At 39.3% G+C, this 23,830-nt stretch overlaps 2 protein-coding genes, 2 long non-coding RNA genes and 1 pseudogene across 8 annotated transcripts; 3 read left to right on the plus strand and 2 right to left on the minus strand.

The window, feature by feature from the left end:
• Positions 1-851: 851 nt before the first annotated feature.
• LOC113635453 lies at positions 852-4,148 on the plus strand. Its single transcript, XR_007143606.1, has 2 exons — positions 852-915; positions 3,161-4,148. It is a non-coding gene; the product is annotated as an uncharacterized LOC113635453 (long non-coding RNA).
• Positions 4,078-8,802, minus strand: LOC113635554. Of its 4 annotated transcripts, XR_007143604.1 has the most exons (4): positions 8,638-8,802; positions 6,516-8,329; positions 5,976-6,175; positions 4,078-5,575 (listed from the first exon to the last, which is right to left on the minus strand). XR_007143604.1 is itself a non-coding variant. In XM_047816697.1 (3 exons), exon 3 carries the CDS (start codon positions 5,561-5,563, stop codon positions 4,490-4,492), a length of 1,074 nt encoding a protein of 357 aa, XP_047672653.1. In that variant the 5' UTR covers positions 5,564-5,575; positions 5,976-6,012; positions 6,516-6,611; the 3' UTR covers positions 4,078-4,489. The 4 variants fall into 4 exon arrangements, 3 of the variants coding, with proteins under 3 accessions (XP_047672653.1, XP_026990851.2, XP_026990853.2); XM_047816697.1 differs by lacking the exon at positions 8,638-8,802 and having other exon boundaries at positions 5,976-6,012; positions 6,516-6,611; XM_027135050.2 differs by lacking the exon at positions 8,638-8,802 and having other exon boundaries at positions 5,976-6,012; positions 6,489-6,561.
• Positions 6,080-9,320, plus strand: LOC125145264. Its single transcript, XR_007143605.1, has 3 exons — positions 6,080-6,198; positions 8,651-8,759; positions 9,263-9,320. It is a non-coding gene; the product is annotated as an uncharacterized LOC125145264 (long non-coding RNA).
• A 2,345-nt stretch (positions 9,321-11,665) lies between these two features.
• LOC113635414 lies at positions 11,666-17,053 on the minus strand (annotated as a pseudogene).
• A 1,517-nt stretch (positions 17,054-18,570) lies between these two features.
• On the plus strand, positions 18,571-23,443 carry casp3a (caspase 3, apoptosis-related cysteine peptidase a). Of its 2 annotated transcripts, none has more exons than XM_027134813.2 (7): positions 18,571-18,730; positions 19,027-19,213; positions 19,705-19,847; positions 20,086-20,214; positions 20,355-20,530; positions 20,796-20,907; positions 20,994-23,443. In XM_027134813.2, the coding sequence occupies exons 2-7, from the start codon at positions 19,149-19,151 to the stop codon at positions 21,221-21,223; spliced, it is 855 nt and encodes a 284-aa protein (XP_026990614.2). In that variant the 5' UTR covers positions 18,571-18,730; positions 19,027-19,148; the 3' UTR covers positions 21,224-23,443. The 2 variants fall into 2 exon arrangements, with proteins under 2 accessions (XP_026990614.2, XP_026990615.2); XM_027134814.2 differs by having other exon boundaries at positions 18,622-18,730; positions 19,002-19,213.
• Positions 23,444-23,830: the final 387 nt, after the last annotated feature.

Here is a 23,830-nt window from a genome sequence, read left to right on the forward strand (position 1 = left end):
CGTTCTTATCCTCCGTGACCTTTCAGCAGCGTTTGATACGGTCAAACACAAGATTCACTTGTCCACCCTCAGGAGTCTTGGGATTTGCGGATCAGCTTGGGAATGTTTCGCTTCCTACCTGGAAGGACGCTCATATCAGGTAACATGGAGGGGAGTGACATCTGCTCCACTACTCACTCTCTTGGTGAAGCTATTTCCTCACATGGCTTCTCTTACCACTGCTATGCTGATGATACACAACTTATCTTCTCTTTCCCACCCTCAGATACCACGGCTTCTGATCGGATCTCAGCATGTCTGTCAGCAATATCATCATGGATGACTGCTCATCAGTTAAAGCTCAATCCTAGCAAAACTGAACTGCTGTTCATCCCAGGGGGTTCATCCCCAGGTCATGACCTTGCTATATCCCTGTACAACAATCTGATCTCCCTTTCAGCCACAGCTCGCAACCTTGCGGTAACCATGGACAATCAACTGTCCTTTTCCTCTCATGTTGCTAAAGTGACTCGCTCATGTCGCTTTCTTCTCTACAACTTTAGAAGAATTTGGCCATTTTTGTCCACACAGGCTGCTCAGGTACTTGTTCGGTCTCTTGTCATTTCAAGACTGGATTACTGCAATGCACTGCTGGCAGGTCTACCTATGAACACAATTCGTCCTCTACAAATGATCCAAAATGCAGCTGCATGGCTTGTTTTCAACCTGCCAAAGTTCTCGTATACCACCCCGCTGCTGCAAAGTCTCCACTGGCTTCCGCTAGCTGCACGCATCAGATTCAAAACACTGATGCTGGCCTACAAAGCCAAAAATGGACCAGCTCCCTCTTACCTCAAAGTCCTCATCACTCCTTGCACTGCACCCCGCAACCTCCAATCTACCAGCACTGCTCGACTGGTTCCTCCATCTCTCAGGGTAAGACGCAAGTATACTACAAGTCTCTTCTCTGTTCTTTCACCAAGTTTGCCCCAGTTTGAGAACCAATGGCCTAGACTACTTGTTCTGAGCAGGTGTTGTCAGTGAACAGGCTGTAAAACTGTAAATCTCTAACAGCATTCAAAATGTCATTGTTTGTGTCAAACAAGTTTGTGTAACATTACAACAGGAGATCATGACTTACTCGGTGCACAAAGTGATGCTCGCAGCTCCAATGGTTTTCTCGGTGGGTGAACGAGAATGATGGTGAACAATTCCAGGATCTGCTTTTTTTTCATTGGTTGTTGCGTTAAATCTTACCCAGATATAATTGTGCTAATTTTTGATTGGCTGATGTGTCAGGCTTGACTAAGAGCTCTGGGGAGACGCGCTTGATCCCTGCCCGGTTCCATAGAGACAGCGGTGCGGACTGATACATTTTGGTGCTGCGGCATATTAAATATATGATAAATAGTAAATCTGTTTGACAAATACAATGTGTGGGGTGAGAGCGTGACAAAAGACCCAAATAAGGGACTGTCACTCTCAGTGTGTCATACTTGAGAGCCATGAGCTTAACATCATGAGAATCACCTGTATCAACAATCAAGCTGTTATTTAATGCAGACATCCCAAACAGCAAAAAGTATTTTCAGGGAGGTATTCCGACACCCATCTCCCCCCGACACACACAGACACACACACACACAGACACACACACACACACACACACACACACACACACACACACACACACACACACACACACACACACACACACACACACAAAATAAAATAAAATAAAGGAGGACAAGGATATGACATTTCACCACAGAACATGATTTTACTTGTATAGCGAAATACAGTTGTCTATAACAGAACAATGAATGAATAAAATAACTTTACATACATTGTAGTCTACATGTAGGACTAGTCCTATTTCCTACATCCTGTGCCTTTTACTTTTGTTGCAAGCTTTTGTTGTATTTTCACAATGCATTAACTAATGTTAACAAGATTTGAATAATATATTAGTAAATGTTCAAATTAACATTAACAAAGATAAATAAATGCTTTATAAGTGCAGTTCATTAATAGTTCATGTTAACTAATGTAGTAAACTAATGTTAACTTATGAACCTTATTGTAAGTGTTACCCAATTATTTGTTAATTATATTAAAATATGTAGATCACTTCTACTATTTATATAAGCTGCTTATATTATTTATGTAAACTGCTTTTATTTATATTCCATTGCATCTTTAAACAGGTTTAAGGAGTTTGATGTTTTCATGTAGCCTTGGCAACCAGCCGGCCTGAAAAACATGCACATGAGCACAAACGTGTTGAAATCACGTCAACACGTGTTTTACAATCATTTACCCCGCCATGGGCAATGCTGAAGTCACTGTTACAAACTGTACAGCGTGCATCATAATGTTTAACGCTTATAAGACAGGGGGACACTTTTATGTAGTCTGAGGTAAAATGTGTCTTATACTGTGGTTGTTTGGGGGCTCTCTCCCTCTGCCATGGGCCATGATTGCGCTCCTGATTCTAGATACACTGATTAATTTGGTTCAGGAGAAGAGAAAACGCACGAAGTGACCAGGTGTAAAAAGCCCCTAATTTGCTGGCATCGGGGAGCCGGTATCTATATGCGGGAGTGCTGAATTAAACAGGATCTACATACAGTATTTCTACACAATCAAATCTAAAGTAAATCAAATCTGTTAACACATAAAAGCATGCTGTGGTTCTACAGCTTCAGGCAGCAAGTAGATGTTTAAATGTTAAATGTCACTTAAAGCAAATTTTATTTTAGATATTACGCGATCATTAAATCACAAATCAACAGCTCAGTTTTAATTAATTTTTTGATTAAGACACATTTATCCTCACTACTGGAAGTGGTGCTAGAGCTCAAAGTCACAAAAACCCTGGCACGGTTGCAGAATCTCTCAGTCATTGCCCTATGGACGTGTCTTTCTGGAATGACATTCTGTGGCAAGAACACCTGTGCAAGTGTGGTGCTAATTCCTTGTGGACGATGCATGTTCATCTCAATTTGAAGGCTGTAATAATGCATATAATCCCTTATCACCAACCCCTGTAGGTCAAGATGTAGGTTATCTGTAGTGATGACATTGGACTTGCTGTCCTCGTGTAGGTAACTGTTGTTCCAGTGTGCAATTATTTGTGATATCTCATTACTCTATTTTCTTCCCTCTGCTATTGCTTCAGGAACCCACTTTGGCTTCAGCTTGCTCATCTTTCTGTTAAAGTGGACAAGCAAACAGATCTCATCTATGTGACCAGATTCTTTCTTCTGATGCCTGCCAGATTCCAATGTCTTCAATAATGCCACAGTAGTCCCAGCCTGAGACTGTCCAGCACCAGGAGTAGCCATAGCCATGAGTGTGATCGGATCTGCAAAGCTCACCCTTGCACGTGACATGAGGTACTGGATAGCAGTAGTCCCACCCTTCACGTTTCACGGTACACCAACACAAAGTACTACAAAAACACATTTGTATTACCATAGTATTACTCATTGTGTTCATTGATTGATAAAAATACCCCCTCGGCCAGCTGCCCCAGCAGGTTCCGCCATAATAGTTGCCTGGGTTACGTATATACAGTATGTGTGGGGTGGAGCTATCAAAACAGGGGTGACACTCATTTGGGTTAGGGGCGTGTTTGTTTTGGTGAATTCAAATGTCAACATTGGCTTTCAGACATTGAAAACGACAACTAGAAACAAACTAGAAACAAGTGAGAAGAGATGCTGGTTTTCAAAGACCAAGAGCTGCTACATCTACAATCACTGGCAAAAATTCAAGTTAAACCTTATTTACTGTAAGTTCACACCAACTCACCAACAACTGGGTGCTTATTAAATTTGTGTAAATAATAGCACATGTCTATGCCATGTGTTGATGAAAAGAAAAGAAAAAAATGGTTGTATTGGATATTTTACAGATGTTTTTAAAATGAAATATATCCATGTTTTATGTTGGATTTAGATTTGTGTCTGTTCAGTTTATATTTGTACAGTGTGATACATCAGATTATGAATATCCAGGATTATTAACCCCATAGAAATTATCAGCAGAGTGAAATGTGAAGGATTTTCCCCAGCGCAAACGGCGACAGAAAAGGAATGTTTTGTTTTGTTTTATTGAAATAGAATGATAGAAATTGAACATTTTGAACAATATTTTTGCAGGTAGCCAACATCAGCAAAGATTTTCATAATAATAATCATTCAGTACATTTCTCTGTTGCTTGAAGCTAAAACATGAGATGTTCCTCTTTGATTCAGTGGAATCTGTGTACTGATCATCAACTCATGCCACTTTCTCAGTGATGTGGTTATAGGTGTCATTAAACAGGATCTACATATTTCTACACAATCAAATCTAAAGTAAATCAAATATGTTCAAAAGTTATAGCATGCTGTGGTTCTTCAGCTTCAGGCAGCAAGCAGAAGCTTAAATGTTAAATGTTGCTTAAGCAAATTTCACTGACTGCAAATCAACAGCTTAGTTTTTCATTACGACACAATGTTCATTAATCAACATCTTCGGATGGGATTAAGACACAGTTATCCTCACTACCGGAACTGGTGCTCAAAGTCACAAAAACCCTGGCACGGTTGCAGAAGCTCTCAATAATGGCCATTTGGACGTGTCTTTCTGGAATGACATTCTGTGGCAAGAACACCTCAGCAACTGTGGAACTCTTGTGTTCGTCACGATGCGTTTTCATCTCAATTTGAAGGCCATAATAAGGCAAATTATCCCTTAGCACCAACCCCTGTAGATCAAGACGAAGGTTATTTGTAATGATGACGTTGGACTTGCTGTCCTCCTGTAGGTAACTGTTGTTCCATTTTGCAATTATGTGTGACATCTCTTTAATATATTTTCTTCCATCTGCTATAGCTTCAGGATCCCACTTTGGCTTCAGCTTGGTCATCTTTCTGTTAAAGTGGTCAAGAAAACAGATCTCACCTATATGAACAGATTCTCTCTTCTGACGCGTGACAGTAGCGCAAATTCCAATGTCCTCAAAAATGCCACAGTAGTCCCAGCCTGAGTCTGTCTTGCACCAGGAGTAGCCATAGTCATGAGTGGCACATGGGTGATCGGATCGGCACGGCTCATTCTTATACGTGACATCAGGTGATGGAGAGCAGTAGTCCCACCCTTCATCTGTGTAACACCTGTAGTATGACTCTGAATTGTCATTGGAACACTTGCTCTTGCACTCACGCAGATAATATGAACCTTTATATAGATGTTTGTGTTTCACTTTTTTGGGCTCCATTTTTCCACAATAACCCCAACTCCCAGTCTTTGTATAGCACCAGTAGTAATCCTTACCATGCAGGTCACAGGGATGGGCATCTTCACACTCGTTGCCTTTATAGTCAATGTTCTCCTTTAATGAGCAATAATCCCAGCCCTTTTCAGTGTTGCACCAGTAGTAATTCTTTCCACGCTTGCGGCAAGCATCATAACACAACTGCCTATAATTGGAAGTGTAATGATTTTGAAAGTCTTCATCTTCCTGTGTCCAGTAGAGTTGGCTGAGGAAAATGATGGACATGAGGATCAGGCTGTTTTTTATTCCTTCACTCATTTTGGTGTTTTACTGCAGAGAGAAAAGAAAAGAAAAGAAAAGAAAAGAAAAGAAAAGAAAAGAAAAGAAAAGAAAAGAAAAGAAAAGAAGGCAAAAACACCATACATTTACCATCTCATCTTCCAGTAAATATTAAAATAATAAATAACATCTTCTCTTTATATTAAATAATACAAACATTTGATTACATGCCACCATGCATCAACTCTATGAATGAGCTGTTGCTATAGAAACGATAATTAGCTATAACAAGTGCATTACTATAAGCAGTGATTTGCAGCTGCGCTCGTGTCAGAGAAAAGAAACTAAATACATCACAGGATAGTTTCAGAAGCTGAACTGGTAAAGGTAGATGATCTAGAATTACACTTTTACTGCATATAAAATCTCACTTCTGCTCATTAACTCTCACCTGCTGGATGTAGAACCACAGACGCTAGTGTTGTCTCCTAAAGACAGAAGAAGAGCTGTTTTTATAGCAGCTTATCAGAAGAGGAGAGTCTCCCTCAGCCACTCCTGGGACCAGATTATGTGGTATTTATTCTAATGTTTTCTTTTGGAATGGGTTGGAGGTTTTGGGTGTGGGGGCAGTTTGTTGAGGATTTTTACCTGCTGATGTTAATAATATCTTAAATGTAAGTATTTAACTTGTTCAGAAAAAAATTGTCTTGTTTTTGCCTCATAAGGAAACGTTTTAATACTTTTCATGTTTTAACTGAGTAAACTCAAAGATTTTTTTCTGGCAAAAATTCAATTAAACCCCAGTTAAAGTAAATCCAGACCCACAGGCTAAGTTCCAGGTGTTTTATCAGAGTTGTGTAAATATTGTCTCTTGTCCAATTTGCCTTGTCATGGTCAAAATAAGTGATTTAAATCATATGTATCAGAAATGTCAGCAATTTTTGTCATAAACTAAAATGCTTACATTTGAAAAAGTAAAAACACCAAAAACCTGTGAGAAGAGATGATGATTTTCAAAGCCCCAGAGCTGCTATGTCCTCAATCATTGGCAAAAATTCAAGTTAAACCTTATTTACCGTAAGTCCACACCGACTCTCCAAGAACTGGGTGTTTATTAACTCTGTGTAAATAATAGCACACGTCTAACCTGCCTTGTGATGATGAAAAGAAAAGAAAAAATGAAAAATGTATGTATTGGATATTGGATTTGTATCTGTTCGGTTTATGTATGTACAGTGTGAAACATCAGATTATGAATATCCAGGATAAATGATCAGCGGAGTGATATATGAAAGAAAATTTCCATTGTTACATCTGGCTAATGCTAACTCTATAACTATGGCCATCATAGGACCTGGAGAACTGTAGCAGATTATTTTGTTTTACTGCAAAAGAATGATATAGAAATTGTACATTTTGAACATTTTGCAGGTAGCCAACATCAACAAAAACATTTATTAATAGATAATCATTCAGTACATTTCTCTGTTGCTTGAAGCTAAAACATGAGATGTTCCTGTTTGATTCAGTGGAATCTGTGAACTGATCATCATCTCATGTCACTTCCTCAGTGATGTGGTTATAGGTGTCATTAAACAGGATCTACATATTTCTGCAAAATCAAATCTAAAGTAAATCAGATCTGTTCAAAAGTAATAGCATGCTGTGGTTCTTCAGTTTCAGGCAGCAAGCAGAAGTTCAAAAGTTAAATCATTGTCTGCAAATCAACAGTGTACTTTATCTTTAGCCACAGTTTTGTCCATGCCTAACAGGAATGTTGCCGTAGCTCACATCCACAAAAACCCTGGCACGTCGGCGGAAGCTCTCAGTAAAAGCCCTACGGACGTATCTTTCTGGAACATCTTCATTTTGTGGAATTAGCACCTGGGCCACTGTAGTGCTCCTTCTATTTTGGCGATTTATGTTCACCTGAATTTGGAGGTTATAGTAATGGTGATTATTTCTGTTCACCAGCCCCTGGTTGTCAATGCGAAGATTTTCTGTTGTGGTGAGGGTCCCAGCCTGATTGCGCAGAAAACCATTGGTCCAGGTTGAAATTATGTTTATTATCTCGTTCCTCCAGTTGCTTCCATCTGCTATTGCTCTAGGATTAGGCTCTGCAGTAATCTTGGTCACCTTTCTGTTCCCAAGGTCAGTCTCAGTACAGATCTCTACTATATTATTAGGTTGTCTTTTCCAACGTCCAATGGTTCTGTAATTCCTACCGGTCTCAATAATGCCACAGTAGCCCCAGCATGTGGCTGTCCAGCACCATGAGTAGTCATAGCCATGGGTACCACAGGAATGATTGGATCGGCACGACTCATTTTTGTACGTGACATCAGGTGATGGAGAGCAGTAGTCCCACCCTTTATCTGTGTTGCACCAGTAGTATGACTCTGACTCATCATAGGAACACTCATCCCTGCACTCACTCTGATAAGTCGAACTTATATACAGCAGTGTTCTCTGCTCCACTTTTCCACAGTAACCCAACTCCCCAGTCTTTGTATAGCACCAGTAGTAATCTTTACCATGCAGGTCACAGGGATGGGCATCTTTACACTCGTTGCCTTTATAATCGGTGTTTGGTTTTAACGAGCAGTAATCCCAGCCCTTTTTAGTGTTACACCAGTAGTATTCCTTTTCATACAATTGGCAGGCATCATAGCACAACTGACCATACGTGGAAGTTCTATAATTTAGATCGTTGTTCACTTCCTGTGTCCAGCAGAGTTGGCCGAGTAAAATGATGCACATGAGGATCAGGGTGATTTTTTGTCCGTCACCCATTTTGGTGTTTTACTTCAGAGAAAAAAACGGAAAAAAAAACACAAGTTTACCAATAAATATTAAAATCATACATACATTTTTATTACATGCCACCATTCACCAACTCTGAATGAGCTGTTGCTATAGAAACGATAATTAGCTATAACAAGTGCATTACTATAAGCAGTGATTTGCAGCTGCGCTCGTGTCAGAGCTGCTGTTATAGAAAAGAAACTAAATACATCACAGGATAGTTTCAGAAGCTGAACTGGTAAAGGTAGATGATCTAGAATTACACTTTTACTGCATATAAAATCTCACTTCTGCTCATTAACTCTCACCTGCTGGATGTAGAACCACAGACGTTAGTGTTGTCTCCTAAAGACAGAAGAAGAGCTGTTTTTATAGCAGCTTATCAGAAGAGGAGAGTCTCCCTCAGCCACTCCTGGGACCAGATTATGTGGTATTTATTTATTCTAATGTTTTCTTTTGGAATGGGGTGAGGGGTTTTGGGGGTGTGGGGGGGCAGTTTGTTTATTAGGGCAGTTTCAGTTTTTTTACATGAGGCTGTTAATAATAAATCCACATACTGAATATAACCATTATAAGTTTTTCAGAATTGTTCAGTTTTTTCTTGTTATTGCCACATCAGAATGCTTTGTAATACTTGTCTTGCTTTAACTGAGTAAACAGTCTTTTTTCTGTTAAAAAGTTAAACTTTAGTTATGGTAAATCCAGAGTTATGGGCTGAGTTTCAGGTATTTATCGACACTGTGTAAATACTATCGCACTCCAACCTGCCATGTGATGGTGAAAATAATGAAATAATAGTTTTTTTTTACTTTATGGGGAAAATGTCATATCTTAAAATGCTTACATTTTAAAAAGTACAACAAATTATAAACACGGGAGATTATGCTTTGTGTTGAGGTTTATTTCTTGTTCTTTTTTCCATAACACAACTAGTTGCCTAAATGGGGAGCCTGTGCCTATCTCAGGCGTCATCGGGCATCACGGCAGGATACACCCTGGACGGAGTGAAAACTCATCGCAGGACACACACACACTCTCATTCACTCACACGCTCACATACTACGGACAATTTTCCAGAGATGCCAATCAACCTACCATGCATGTCTTTGGACCGGGGGAGGAAACCAGAGTACCCGGAGGAAACCCCCGAGGCACGGGGAGAACATGCAAACTCCACACACCCAAGGCGTAGGCCGGAATCGAACCCCCAACCCTGGAGGTGTGAGACGAATGTGCTAGCCACTAAGCCACCTTGCCCCCCCTCATTTATTTCAGTAACTCAAATAGTGAAACTGGTGTATTATATAAACTCTATAAGTTATAAGCTATAAGTTTAAGTTTTTGGTTCTTTAAATTGTGATGATTTTGGCTCACATTTAACAAAAACCCATCAATTCACTGTCTCAAAAAAAATTTTATACTTCATAAGAACAATAAAAAAACATTTTTACTGAATTGTTGGCCTTCTGGAAAGTTTGTGCATTTACTGTAGATGTACTCAATACTTGGTTGGGGGTCCGTTTTCTTTAATTACTGCCTCAGTTTGGTGTGGCATGGAGGTCATCATTCTGTGGCACTGCTGAGGTGGTGTTGAAGCCCAGGTTTCTTTGACAGTGGCCTTCAGCTCATCTGCATTTTTTTGTTCTCATTTTCCTCTTGACAACAACCCATAGATTCTCAGGCCTAGTGAGTTTGCTGGCCAATCAATCACACCAACACCATAATCATTTAACCAACTTTTGGTGCTTTTGGCATGTGGGCAGGTGCCAAATCCTGCTGGAAAATGACATCAGCATCTTTAAAAAGCTGGTCAGCAGAAGGAAGCATGAAGTGTTCTAAAATTTCTTGGTAAACAGGTGCAGTGACTTTGGTTTTCAAAAAATGCATTGGACCAACACCAGCAGATGACATTGTACACCAAATCATCACAGACTGTGGAAACAACACTAAACTTTAAACAACCTGGGCTATGAGCTCCTCCACCTTTCCTCCAGACTCTAGGCCCTTGGCTAAGATGCCTCTGAGGTTGTCTGTGGTTCAGGAGAGGCTTAACAAGAGAAATATGACAACTGTAGCCAAATGTGTTGACATGTCTGTGTGGCTCTTGATGCCTTGACCCCAGCCTCAGTCCATTCCTTGTGAAGTTCACCCAAATTCTTGAATGGATTTTGCTTGACAAGCCTCTCAAGGCTGCAGTTCTCTCAGTTAGTTGTGTATCTTTTTCTTCCACACTTTTTCCTTCCACTCAACTTTCTGTTAACATGCTTACATGATACAGAACTCTGTGAACAGCTTCTTTGGCAATGAATGTTTGTGGCTTTCCCTCCTTGTGAAGGATGTCAGTGATCTATCTTCTGGTAGGTCACTATCTTCAACATGATTGTGTAGCCTAGTGAACCAAATTGAGAGGCCATTTTGGTGTTTTGAGTTGATTAGCTGATTGACATGTCACCATATTCTAATTTTTTGAGATAGTGAAATAAAATTTAGAAAAATCCCTTTTGTTTTGCTTTTGCCTCATATGGAAACTTTATAATGCTTTTCATGCTTTAACTGAGTAACTTAAACCCCAGTTAAAGTGAATCCAGACACAAAGGCTAAGTTCTAGGTGTTTATCAGCGCTGTGTAAATACTGTCGTCGTCCGATCCACCTCGTCATGGTCAAAATAAGAGATTTAATTCATATGTACCAGAAATGTCAGCAATAAAAAAGGTGGAAAATGTCAAAAATTCAAGTTTAACCTTATTTTACCGTAAGTCCACACTGACTTGCCAAGCACTGGGTGTTTATTAACTCTGTGTAAATAAAAGCGCAAGTCTGACCTGCCTTGTGATGATGAAAAGAAAAAAATAAAATTGTATGTATGGGACAGTGTTGTGCTAGTTACTAAGAAAAAGTAACTAGTTACAGTTACTAGTCACTTCATTCAAAAAGTAACTCAATTACTTTGTTGATTACTTACACAAAAAAGTAACGCGTTACTGTTAAAATTAACTTTTTAGTTAGAACTTTCTTTAATGTTCCCTTTAATGGACAGGACCTTCGAACAAGAAAAACACAGCTTACATTTGACTAAATGGTTTTTGTCTTTATGCTCAACTAAAGTGCTATAATGAGAAAATTTCCACTTTGAGAAACTCGTCTTGCTCTCGCCTCGACTCGTCGTTACTGCCGCACGTACTTGAATAAACGGAAACACGCCCACAGTGCGGCGTCTTCGTGTTTACAGGTTGGCATCCACCAATCCTACGCTGCTGTAAACAGGTTAGGCCGTAGGCTACACTTCAGCCGAAATGAATTAATGTAAAAACGTAACGGACAAATGCACCATATGGTAACGGTAACGAAGTTACTTTATTTAAAAAGTAATGTGTTAGAGTATTAGTTACTGTCAAAAGTAACGCCGTTACAGTAACGCGTTACTGCCCAACACTGGTATTGGATATTTTACCGAAGCTTTAAAAAGGAATTAAATCCATGTTTTTGTGTTGGATTTGTATTCGTATCAGTTCAGTACAGCACTAAGTTTATTTTACTGCATCTAACATATTCAGTCATGTTAACCAGTGTATATGCACTAAACTGTGATGGAGACAAACAAATGTCTTTGTAAACTCTGTTTATAGTGACAGTGGGTGAGATTGCACCCTTCACAGGGTTTTATTCGTTGGTCTTATCTCAGTCTCTTTCTCGTAACTGAGACACGTTTCGGTTTTTAGTAAACTCCACCCAGCACATGCACCACCCAGCACATGCAGGATCTGAAGTAGGACATATCAACAGCATCACAGGAACACAGAGATGAACACTGTACTGGTCTTCCACGGTCCGGGATTCCGCCGGTCCATGATCCAACCGTCTTCCACTATTGCAACTGGATCGATTGGGGTGTCGAGTCCAGCAGCAGAATCCTGTTATACTCAACACTTTCACTGTGGCAGGAGTGAGGTGTTATGGAAAAGACAACCACAGCCACAGCAGCAAGCATCTGCCATAGCATGATGTTGTGCTTTCAGCGTGTTATGAGATCTTTGGTTTCAGAATCTGCAAAGCAAAACAAAATCGATATTAGAAAAGAAAAGTTTAGAAAACATTTTATTATCTGACTTTTTTTTCTTTGAATAATTACGTGTTATTGAACTTATTGCATAAGTATAAAATGTCTGTTACAGAACTTGATACTGATCCAGTACAATTGACACAATTTAGACTATTACAGCATTACAGCACCTCTCAGATGATATTAATTATCTCTACTGCATCCTCACTGTCTAACCTGGACTTTGTCCTGAACCGTCCCAGTAAACCACTCGTGCCTGAGCAAGTGCTCAAAAGTTGGCCACGTTTCAGGGTTTACATCCAGGCACCACATTATCATCTCAAAGCACTCTGGAGAGATAAAAATTCAAAGAAAATAAATCACATTTGAATGTAGTTAATTATATAATATCATTTATCACTTTGCATGTATAATTGTGCGTTTTACAGCTTTTTGTGGGGGAAGTCGTGGCCTAATGGTTAGAGAGTCTGACTCCTAACCCTAAGGTTGTGGGTTCGAGTCTAGGGCCGGCCACGACTGAGGTGCCCTTGAGCCACCAAACCCCCTCAACTGCTCCCCGGGCACCGCAGCACTGCTCTGTGTGTTCACTGCTGTGTATGTGCACACTTTGGATGGGTTAAACACAGAGAACAAATTCTGAGTATGGGTCACCGTACTTAGCTGTATGTCACGTCACTTGTTTCACCTCACACAATACAACTCACCTCGAGACAAGTCAGGGCTTATTTCCAGATATCTGATAACATAGTCAAATTTTGTGATAAAGGGAAATTCTCCACAGAGCAGGTGAAACAGAAGTATGCCCAGACTCCAGACGGTAGCAGGAACGGCCATGTACTCGCCACTGATCAGCCACTCTAGAGGTGCGTAGCTATAAGTGCCTGGGTATAAAAGACAGAAAGAGCACCGAGAGCAAGGTCACAAAATCATTTTTAAAATATTCTCCACTGCATTAATTTTGATTCTTAATTTTAAGATTAATTTTTTATCTTGTGTAATTACCGAAATAATATTTGTACGTTGTGTCCTTTAGCAAAGCCCCACAGCCAATGTCAATCAGTTTGACTTCCAAAGTATCAGGGTTGATGATGAGCTTCTCAACTCTGATGTCACAGTGAACACTCCACGATCATGGCAGTGACAAGCCGCCCGAATCACCTGGACTGGCGATGAAGATAGATGAAGTCAGTGAGGTCCATACAGGGACTGGACCTTTCCATGATCGTGGTGATCCGATCGCCCATGTCAAACCACTTCAGCAGCTCCACAATGTTGCTACAGACAGGTGTCCTGGTCACCATCTTCAATAGCACAACCTCTGCAGGCACCTCCTCCGTCTCTCTGGGCTAAAATTAGAACAGACAAACTTGACTGAATGCTGATAGTAAAATGTCATCATTCACATCAGCTTACCCACAGATACCATACTGTCTGTGGTGAAAATCTCCTGTCTTATAATCAAACCTCTATTCATCTAATGCAATAGGAAGTAAAATATGTTTACTTACTGCAGTGTTAATGTTATTTCTGAAGATGACGTCCTTGTCAGTATATTTAATGGCAACCTGTACACATACACAAGACACAATGGGGGTTTTTACACCTGGTCACTTCATGCATTTTTTGTGATCGTATAGCTATCAGATCGTAAAAAGACCATGTCTAAATGCCCTCTGAAACGGTTTTGAGATGGTTATAAATCTATGGTACAAACCACTTCAGGAGGTGGTCTGGGACGCATTTCAGATGAAACTGGACAAGTGTAAATGAATGTGGTTGTTCAAGCCACATACATCTGCGCTATACTCCTCCCAAACAGAAGAACATCACTCGCAGGTGACTCACGAGTCGTGCATCGTGCCAGAAACCAATATGTTTTCCTATCAGTGCTGGCTCTGATCTTTCACCCAGGTATCTCGTTGGGTCTTAAAATGCACTGCTGCTGCCAGCGAAAATGCAGCAAACAGTAAATCCTGTTTTTTGTAGCAACCGCATACACCAAAACTTCATTTCAATTACCCCGAAAATGAGGTAAAATATATTTTGGGCGGGAGTAAAAAGGTTTTGATATCTTATTCGCCAAGACGCATTTATGTGGCCTAATGTAAACGGAACAGTTTTAACAAATCAGATAGCTATTGGATCAGAGAAAACACATGAAGTGACCAGGTGTAAAAAGGCCCAATTAGAATGTTCTTAATTAGTGCAAATCCTCAGGCATTATATAATGTGTCGACAGGCTTGTAGATCCTACACACATTGGAACGTTTACCTTTTTACCATCTGCAATCCGGACTCCTTTATAGACGGCACAGAAGCCTCCCTTCCCCAGCAACCTTCTGACTGCTGAATCTCTGAAACCACATCATGGCTGGTTGATGTCATGTGCTGCTCTGGATCATCACTAACATTAGCATTTGCTAATTTAGCTCTGTGCAGCGTCTTGAGCTCTAGCAGCCACTCGGGTTCAGCATTTTTTTGTTGTTTGTGTTGCAAGACAGACACAGAAAGTACATTGGGGAGGAGGCTGATGCTTTGCATTTAAAACCTAGAAACTGTTTCAGAATTAGTAATAATCTCTTTTTCTTCCATTTACCAAAAGAAGCCATTCAATGAAGCTCCTTGTGAATCTGTCAGGGAAATCAATGACTGCCCTAGTGATTTCCTCACAATATTCATAGACATCAGCAGGATGAATTGATTGGACCAGATTTCTATTAGTCAGCCTGGTAGCCTGACACAATTTGAAGTTCTAAAGAAACAAGAGATTAATTCATTCAATTTCAGTGGTTAGTTTTGACTCCTCATTTTTCCCATGAAAAATACTCATATGTCTCAGTTCTCTGAACTGCTTCAGCAGAACTGTCACACCAATTGGTAATCTGGAAAAAATAGAACAATGCGTCATTAGCAAGTATAAATAAACCATCTCTCTCACACACACATTTATGCAACAATTCCTGTCATAGCTGATCAACTCAAACTGTCTACGTGACCCCAGCTACACTTTCGCCACCACATAGCAGATATGCGCTGCGAACATCAGTTTTCTGGAGGCTGCAGATTCATGTGAGGATCAGGACACAGTGCAGTTACATACATGATACATGACATAATAATAGAAAAATACTACTGTTGTGTATCCATGCCGAGATCATCTCCTATCTTAATCACAGCTTCTCTCTGCTCGTCATCCAGTGCAGAGGAGCACAAAAGTCGAGCCAGAGGAAGGCACCACTCCTTCAACGTCAGGACATTTCTGTCCTGTAGCACAAATTAACGTTATGCAGCAAGATACTGGCAAAAACAACACAAAATTACATGGTCACATTCAGACACATGCTGATACTGGTGTGTGATCTACTTACTACAACTGGTTTCTTCTGAAGCAGGTTGTAGACCTTCAAGAGGAGGGACGCGACTTCGCACATCATCACTTTCTGTAAAAGAAATATCATTAGCTAACACATCTACTGTAGGTGTTGGGGATGTAGCTTAATGAACTGCAATACTTACTCCATTTTGATGGCAGAACACTTCCATTATCTGCCAGAAGATATATTCTTCCACTTGGTTGCATTTATGACTATTCTGTATTTGCCACTGAATAAACTGCAGCAGATTCTGCAGGTTTTTGCTGCAACACACATTGACACAACTGCATTATTTGGATTACTGTGCACACGTATTAAACTCCTAATGATTATTCTTTAATGGTTTCAATTAATGTTCGATTTCTGTGTGATATATGAAAGGAAAAAGAGTCTCACCTCATAAGGGGCCATAAAAATAGGGTTCACCTTTTGCTGGGTGCATTATGTAGTTTTCTGCAGTCAAAACATCAGTTAGACATACAGAGAAATTACACATTAATGCTCTAAGGCAGGGGTGTCTAACTCAAATTCACAGTGGGCCAAAATATAAAACTGAGATAAAGTCAAGGGGCCAAACTGAATATTTACTGAAAAATTAACTGCAACTGATATGTAATGTTCAACCTTTTTCATATGGAAACAAACTTTAGTTTTGCTTAAATACAGGATTTGGAACAACCAGAGTTTGATATTACAAACACATAATAAATTAAATTCGAAATAAAAGACACATCAGCAGTGTTCATTTCTTTGTCAAACTTTGACCATACACTTTTTGATAAACTCTCCCTCATTAAAGGGCAGATTTTGCAATCTCTGCTGCCACAATAAAGCTTTACAGCCTTTACAGCAGCTTCACTTTTTGATTTTGCTTTCATGAACATAGTCTGCCGGGAAACCAGACTTTTATGCATCTCCTCCGCCTTCTGGAGCTTCTGCTTTACGTCCAGGCCCTTATACTTCTCATAATGTTTCGTTTCATAGTGTCTTCTTATGTTATACTCTTTCGTTACAGACACTTTAGCTCCGTTAGCACACAAGACAAACAGGATGTCCTTTATATTCGTGAACAGATAATCTGCCTCCCACCTGTCTTGAAAGCTCCTATTGTCCATCTTTCATTTCGCCACTTTTGTGGAAGGTGGAATTAACTTGCCCGATGTGACTGTAACATGGTTGTTAACGACTGTCAACAGAGAATGAGGGGCGCTTGCTGTTCTACGCTGTTGCTGTGACTACGTGCCAATACAGTGGCAAGGCATTCTGGGATTTGTAGTATTAGCGGAGCATGCGGCTAGCCAGCTGTAAGGCACATCTGATATGATCTCGCGGGACAAATATAATTACACCGCGTCCAAAGTTTGTCACCCCTGCTCTAAGGTATATAATATGCAGTATTGTAGTTTTACTCTAACCTAAGTGTTCATGAGCGAAATAACACACTACCGGTTCTCACCACAGGAGGTCACTTTTTCACCAGGATGTAAGTTAGCTAACTGGATAAACACAACGTGCTGGACGCCTATCGTGGGGTCTGTGGAACATCTAGTGACCGTCTGACATCAAATAATAGTTCATTTACTCTACATTTACATCACATTTATAATCAGACAAAAACACAGTCAGCTTACTTGTAGCTCTCGACATGAGTAACTGAGTAAAACTCTAGATTGTCACTAATTCCTCTGAGTCGTGACAAAATCTCTCGTAGTGAGTGACGTCAAAAGAATGTGAACTTCATGTTTAGATGTTTAGAAGAAAGACAAATACAGTAGAATAAATGTATGGCATGACTTTGTGTTAGGATCAGGAACATGTAGAAATCAGGGCTTCAGACATCATCTATGGTTTTATCTGTTATTTATTTAGGAGCACTTTTAGTGTAACAGAACTAATTAATGAGCCAACAGGTCACAGTCTTATAGTTTTCTAATCATTTTACAAGTTGCTCAAGGGTTATGTTAGTTGGCCAAATATTAAGTATATAAATATGTAGAGTATTTATATAGAAAGAAGACATATTTCATTTATATTTCATTTAATTATATTCACAGCACCTCCAGGGTTGGGGGTTCGATTCCCGCCTCCGCCTTGTGTGTGTGGAGTTTGCATTTTCTCCACGTGCATCGGGGGTTCCCTCCGGGTACTCCGGTTTCCTCCCCCGGTCCAAAGACATGCATGGTAGGTTGATTGGCATCTCTGGAAAATTGTCCGTAGTGTGTGTGTACCCTGCGATGGCTTGGCACTCCGTCCAGGGTGTATCCTGCCTCGATGCCAGATGACGCCTGAGGCTCCCCGTGACCCGAGGTAGTTCGGATAAGCGATAGAGAATGAATGAATGAATGAATGTATTCACAGCCAGAAGAATGTTTTTTTTCGTTTTGAATAAACTAAATGCTAACAGCGTTGGTGTTTCCTCTTTATTGTGTATAATAATAATAATAATAATAATAATAATAATAATAATAATAATAATAATAATAATAATAAAAATAATGATGATGATGATGATGATGATGACGACGACGACGACGATGATGATAATAATAATGATGATTATGATGATGATAGCAATAATAATAATAATAATAATAATAATAATAATAATAATAATAATAATACTCCTAAATTAAGCACATTGTTTGTTTGTGTTCCTCATACTGAGTATTATGTTTTCGTCGATTATACAAAAAAAAAACATACTCTATAATTGAACTGAGACTTTTTTTTTATTTTCCATTCGTCGGATTGTCTACTTTGTTTTCCTACATTACCCACAATTCCAACTCGGGGTTTCATCATTTAGAGCCGCATCATAAGGACACTGTATCTGGAGCAGGAATTCTGGGTAATGTAGTCCGGTAACCCTGTTTACTTCCGTGATACCCAACGCTAACGGTTATATTAGGTAGCTTTACGACCCGAGAGTCATTTTATTTTAAAGCTGAAACGCTTTGGAGTAAAAGGTAAGTGAATTACAGTTTTCTGTAGAAGTCAGGAAACAGTTTCCTCTTTGTTTTGTGATGCTAATTCAACAAAAAACAAAAGAAACACTGGCTGTAAGTGAAGCTTGGTGGATTTGTAGCTTCCTTATGCACTGAATAAACAGATTTTTAACCTTAAATGCGTAATAAAGACATGCAGCTGATGTTTTAAACGTGTTATTAATCTGCTAAGTGTTAAAAAAATAAAAGTGTCGCTTTGTTGTTGTGTTATTTGTTTGCTGTTTACACCTAGTGATGTCTTGTTTTTCTCCCGGAAGTTATTGTCCACGAGCCGAAACAAAGGGATAACGGTGAAGGAGACGAGGCGGTTTGACAAGTTTAGAGGATAAAAGGTTTTAACCTGCATCACGGTTTCATTTGTGAACAAATTAAACACGTCATGTCTGATAATCTGGGGAGCGAAGCGTCAAAAGGAGACGGCGCATGCGCACAGGATACACCTGAGTAAGCGCTGGATTACTGTTGTTATTTATTTATTTATTTTCTGAATTAAAATTGTATATAAAGTTTGTTTTTAAGTTTTCACTTAATCTTCACTTATTATTTTTTTAGACCATCACGCTAATTTTTATTAATACACAGACTTTTATTAAATATTGTGTGTGTGTGTGTTATCTTCATATCTTTATTTACAGTGTGTGTTATCTTAATTTGGATTGGAGTCTGTTCATATCTTTGTTAGCAGTGTGTGCAGGTTTTTCAGAGCTTATCTACTAAAGATAAGCTCTAAATTTTATATAATAATAGTTATATATACGTAGGTACATCTGTTTATATTTACATTTATATTTGCAGCTTGTTACATTACTGAGAACGTATTAAAGCGTAAAATATTCTGTCATGAATAGTTATGACTGAAGTAGTGGCAGAGGAATACAAAGATGTCTTGCATAAAGGTTTTGCTTTGGTGTTTGTCTGTGTTTTTAATCGTGCAGTGCTGGAGGAGTCGAGGCTGTAGGAGGAGAGCCCATGCAGGTGGACGCAAGAAGCCATGCACACGTATACAGATACGGCCTGAAATACCCCTCTGTTGGTCACTGCATCATCATCAACAACAAGAACTTCCATAGGAGCACCGGTAACACTCCCTGCTGCAAACGCTGAGCTTCAGACTTCTCTGTCTCTTACACTCCCCCATCTTCATCACATCTTTATCTTGTCAAATGCTTATATGTGGTTCATATTTTATTAACATAAAAATTTAAAAAATATTTATAAAGTGTTCTCATTCTGGCTGCTAATAACTTGAAATAAGCACTAAATTCTAAACTAGGGAGCTGACTTTGTTCTGATCTTTATTTCACACTAAAAACAAGGCATGAATCAGCGCAATGGTACGGACGTCGACGCCGGAAACGCCATGAAGACTTTTGGGAAGCTGGGCTACAAAGTGAAGGTGTTCAATGACCAGAGTGTAGATCAGATCAAGAAACTTTTAACTGCAGGTAAACTGATGGGGTTGGGGTTCTTGCAGATGTGCTGAAACACATGCACTGACGTCATGGTCCTTATTCTGTTCGAGGACTTTTTCATTCTCAAAGGAGGCAATCCTTAATTTTTCTTTCCCTGTGTTTGTGTACGCTAGTTGCCAAGGATGACCACAGCCACTGTGCCTCATTTGTTTGCGTGTTGCTGAGTCACGGAGATGAAGGTGTGTTTTTTGGAACTGATGGTGCTTTGGAGCTGAAGGCCTTGACACGTCTGTTCAGAGGAGACCGCTGCAGATCTCTAGTGGGCAAACCCAAACTCTTTTTCATTCAGGTGTGTGCGCGTAGGGAGGGGGAAGCTGTGGGTCGGATATGGGGTTGGGCACACTGTGTTCATTTCCCACAGTCCCCACAAGGATATGATGCATGCCAAATTTGGCCTTGTAGGGACATTTGGCTGGTCCCAATAGCTAAAGGTTTTCCTTTTAAGGATAGAGTTATATTTAGTTTTAGGCATAGTATTATATAGCAGCATTATTATCCCATTTGAAGTTCCTTGTAAGGAGAGTAAGACAAATCCTTGTGTTTTGTGTCATCAGGCCTGCCGAGGCACAGACCTGGACCCTGGTATTGAGGTCGACAGTGACACAGATAATTCGATGAAAATCCCAGTGGAGGCTGATTTCCTTTATGCATATTCTACAGCACCAGGTACCCATAAGGCCCTAAAAATGATGTCCTTGTAATTTCTATACCTGAAAATGTGTAACTCCCAAACTGGCATATCTCTGCTGTAGGGTACTACTCATGGAGGAACACGATGACTGGCTCATGGTTCATGCAGTCTCTGTGCGAGATGCTGAGTAAATACGGCCAAGAGCTGGAGCTTATGCAGATTCTCACCCGCGTCAACTACAAGGTGGCACTGGATTTCGAGTCTGCATCCAACATGCCTGGGTTTCATGCCAAAAAGCAGATTCCCTGCATTGTGTCCATGCTTACCAAGGAGATGTACTTCACTCCCTGAATGCAAACACGTACTTAAAAATGGGGATGAGGCCCCAACCAGGCATGTTTATTATTACTATTTATACGTATATAAGGTAAATGGGGATCTGGTGTGGTGACCTGAAATATCTTATTACTGTGGTAAATTTCATTGCACTCCACTTTACTTGGAATATTATAAATGGCAACAACATAAAATCCGTTAAAATTCAGCTGTTTAATTTCCATGTTGGTTTTATTTTAATGTATGTCCAATTTCAGGGGACAGGATTATCCTCCGATTTCATTTCATCTTCATTTATCTTCATTCTCACACAAATTTCAGCCTTAATTTTTTTAAAAAATAAAACCAAACAGGAAATAAAACTGACACAAGGTCTAATAACATTTTATAAACTGCATAAATGCTACTATCTTTTTGAAATAGTCTTTTTCGGATTATTATGGGGTTCTAGTGGTCTATATTATACTTTTAAGGTGCTAGAGGTTTTGGGATGATTGCTACATCCAGATAACTTGAATGTTCAGCTAAATGGTCAAAATTTCACTTAATGTTCTGTCCCTAGTGGTCAGACTTTGGGATGATGTTTTTTTGTTGTTGTTTTTTCCACATATACGTGTAGGATTCATTACAGAAATATAATAATTACTATTAGGCATTGTAAAATTAGATTTGTTATGGTGGATAAAGACACTTTTTTTTGTTGTTTTACATTTAGATTTTCTGTGTGGTGTTACACTTTCACAGTAGGATCTTAAGCACAGCGTTTTCTTAGTTGGTTTCTTCACATAATTGAAAGAAATAATAAAAAAAAAAAACAATGAGTAATTTTGAGTAAGCAAAAAAAAATTGTTATACCACAATACACAAGTGTGTTTTTACACACATCAATGACTGACTTCTATCAACTACACTTACTGTTATCCTGTTAAACTTGTCAGAATAAACTAATTGTTGTTAGGCAACCGGCAAACACAACCAACTTGAGCTATTTTGTTACCTAGATAGCACATAAAGTAGTTAGACAGACAATGTGAAGGCAGGTTTTCTTAAGTAATATATAAAGAAATAAGACAACACAATTTGGTCAAATAATTGTCTTGTCAAAGCCTGAGACGGTAAGTCGTGAGGCAGTCGGTATTTTTCCGCAGGGAGGCTTTTGAGATTTATCTGGATTCTGTTACAAGTAAAACCACATGGTCAGTCTGGGTTAAATATGTGTTTATTTCATTAGACCTGCATCCGAGCCATTATCCAATGCTTATATATGACGATATATGTGAGAAAACCGGAATTACAGAAACATTTTTAGTTATTTCTCATTGTGTAGCATTTAATGTTGTTTTTTCGCCCACAACAACTGAAAGGGAGTTGAGTGTAAGTCTGTATTGTGCATGTATTGTTAGATGCTGAATATCATATAGTGAACCTGCAGCTTTATTCACCTGTATGAGAGTTTAAGTAACCTCTACTATCGTGATTATATGAAACCTGCTATTAACAGGACTTAACAAATCCAAATCAGGGAACTAGCAAATTCGGCAACTGTGTATGTGTGCTTACAGTAATTTCACTAATATGAAGCTCTGGATTGAAGCTTCTTTTTGGCAAGAGCTGATATTTCATGCATTTTGTCCTGGATTGTTTTTATACTTTCAATATGCTGTTTTGTGTTTATATAATCCATGGCATTTGATAATAATGATAATGATGATGAACTGTAGACCCTCAGCCAGTTGAATTTAATCAGGTAGTGTTTTTGAGGAACATGGCCTTAGAACAGCGGTATCCAATCTTATCCGGGAAAGGGCCGGTGTGGGCGCAGGTTTTCATTCCAACCAAGCAGAAGCCACACCAGAGTCTACTTTAAGCCAAGAACAACTGATTAAACAGGTGGAATCAGGTGTGGCAACTGCTTGGTTGGAATGAAAGCCTGCACCCACACCGGCCCTTTATGGATAAGATTGGACACCGCTGCCTTAGAACAAACAGAGAAAACCTCAAGTGTACCTTCACTTTCCCATGTGTCTTTGTACCGTATGGGTAATATGAGCCAATTACCCCTACGGTTTAACCAGAAGGCAGTGTGAACATTTATAGTAGTGAACATTTATAGTAGTAGAACACCAGTCCCTGTGTTTGCTGTCACTTCCTAAGGATCTTTCTTGTACTGACTGTATTTTTTCTGTATAAAAGAAAATGTACATGAAATAAATAATCTGAATTTCTGTCACGCAATGGCTGATTTCTGTCAATTCATATAAAATTTAAATATTCTACATTTGCAATGGTGGCCAGTTTTTGGCTAAATCCTGAAATTCAATTCAAGTTTATTTGTATAGCGCTTTTTACAATGGGCTTTGTCTCAAAGCAGCTTTACAGAACATAAACATAGAACAGAAGGTAAACATAAAGAGAAATATAGAGAATTAACATGGTAAAAATTCAAGATATACAGTATATAGTTCAGTGTGTATGTACTTATGTATATGTATTTATCCCCAATGAGCCGTGACTCAGGCAGCAGTGGCAAGGCAATTCACTACACCATTGTAGATTTTATCATACACTAGGCAAACAGTTCAGTAAAGGTTAGCGAAGGACAACAGCTTCTTTATTATTAAT

The sequence above is a fragment of the Tachysurus fulvidraco genome, chromosome 7 (genome assembly GCF_022655615.1).
Source record: "Tachysurus fulvidraco isolate hzauxx_2018 chromosome 7, HZAU_PFXX_2.0, whole genome shotgun sequence".
Taxonomy (NCBI): Eukaryota; Metazoa; Chordata; class Actinopteri; order Siluriformes; family Bagridae; genus Tachysurus; species Tachysurus fulvidraco.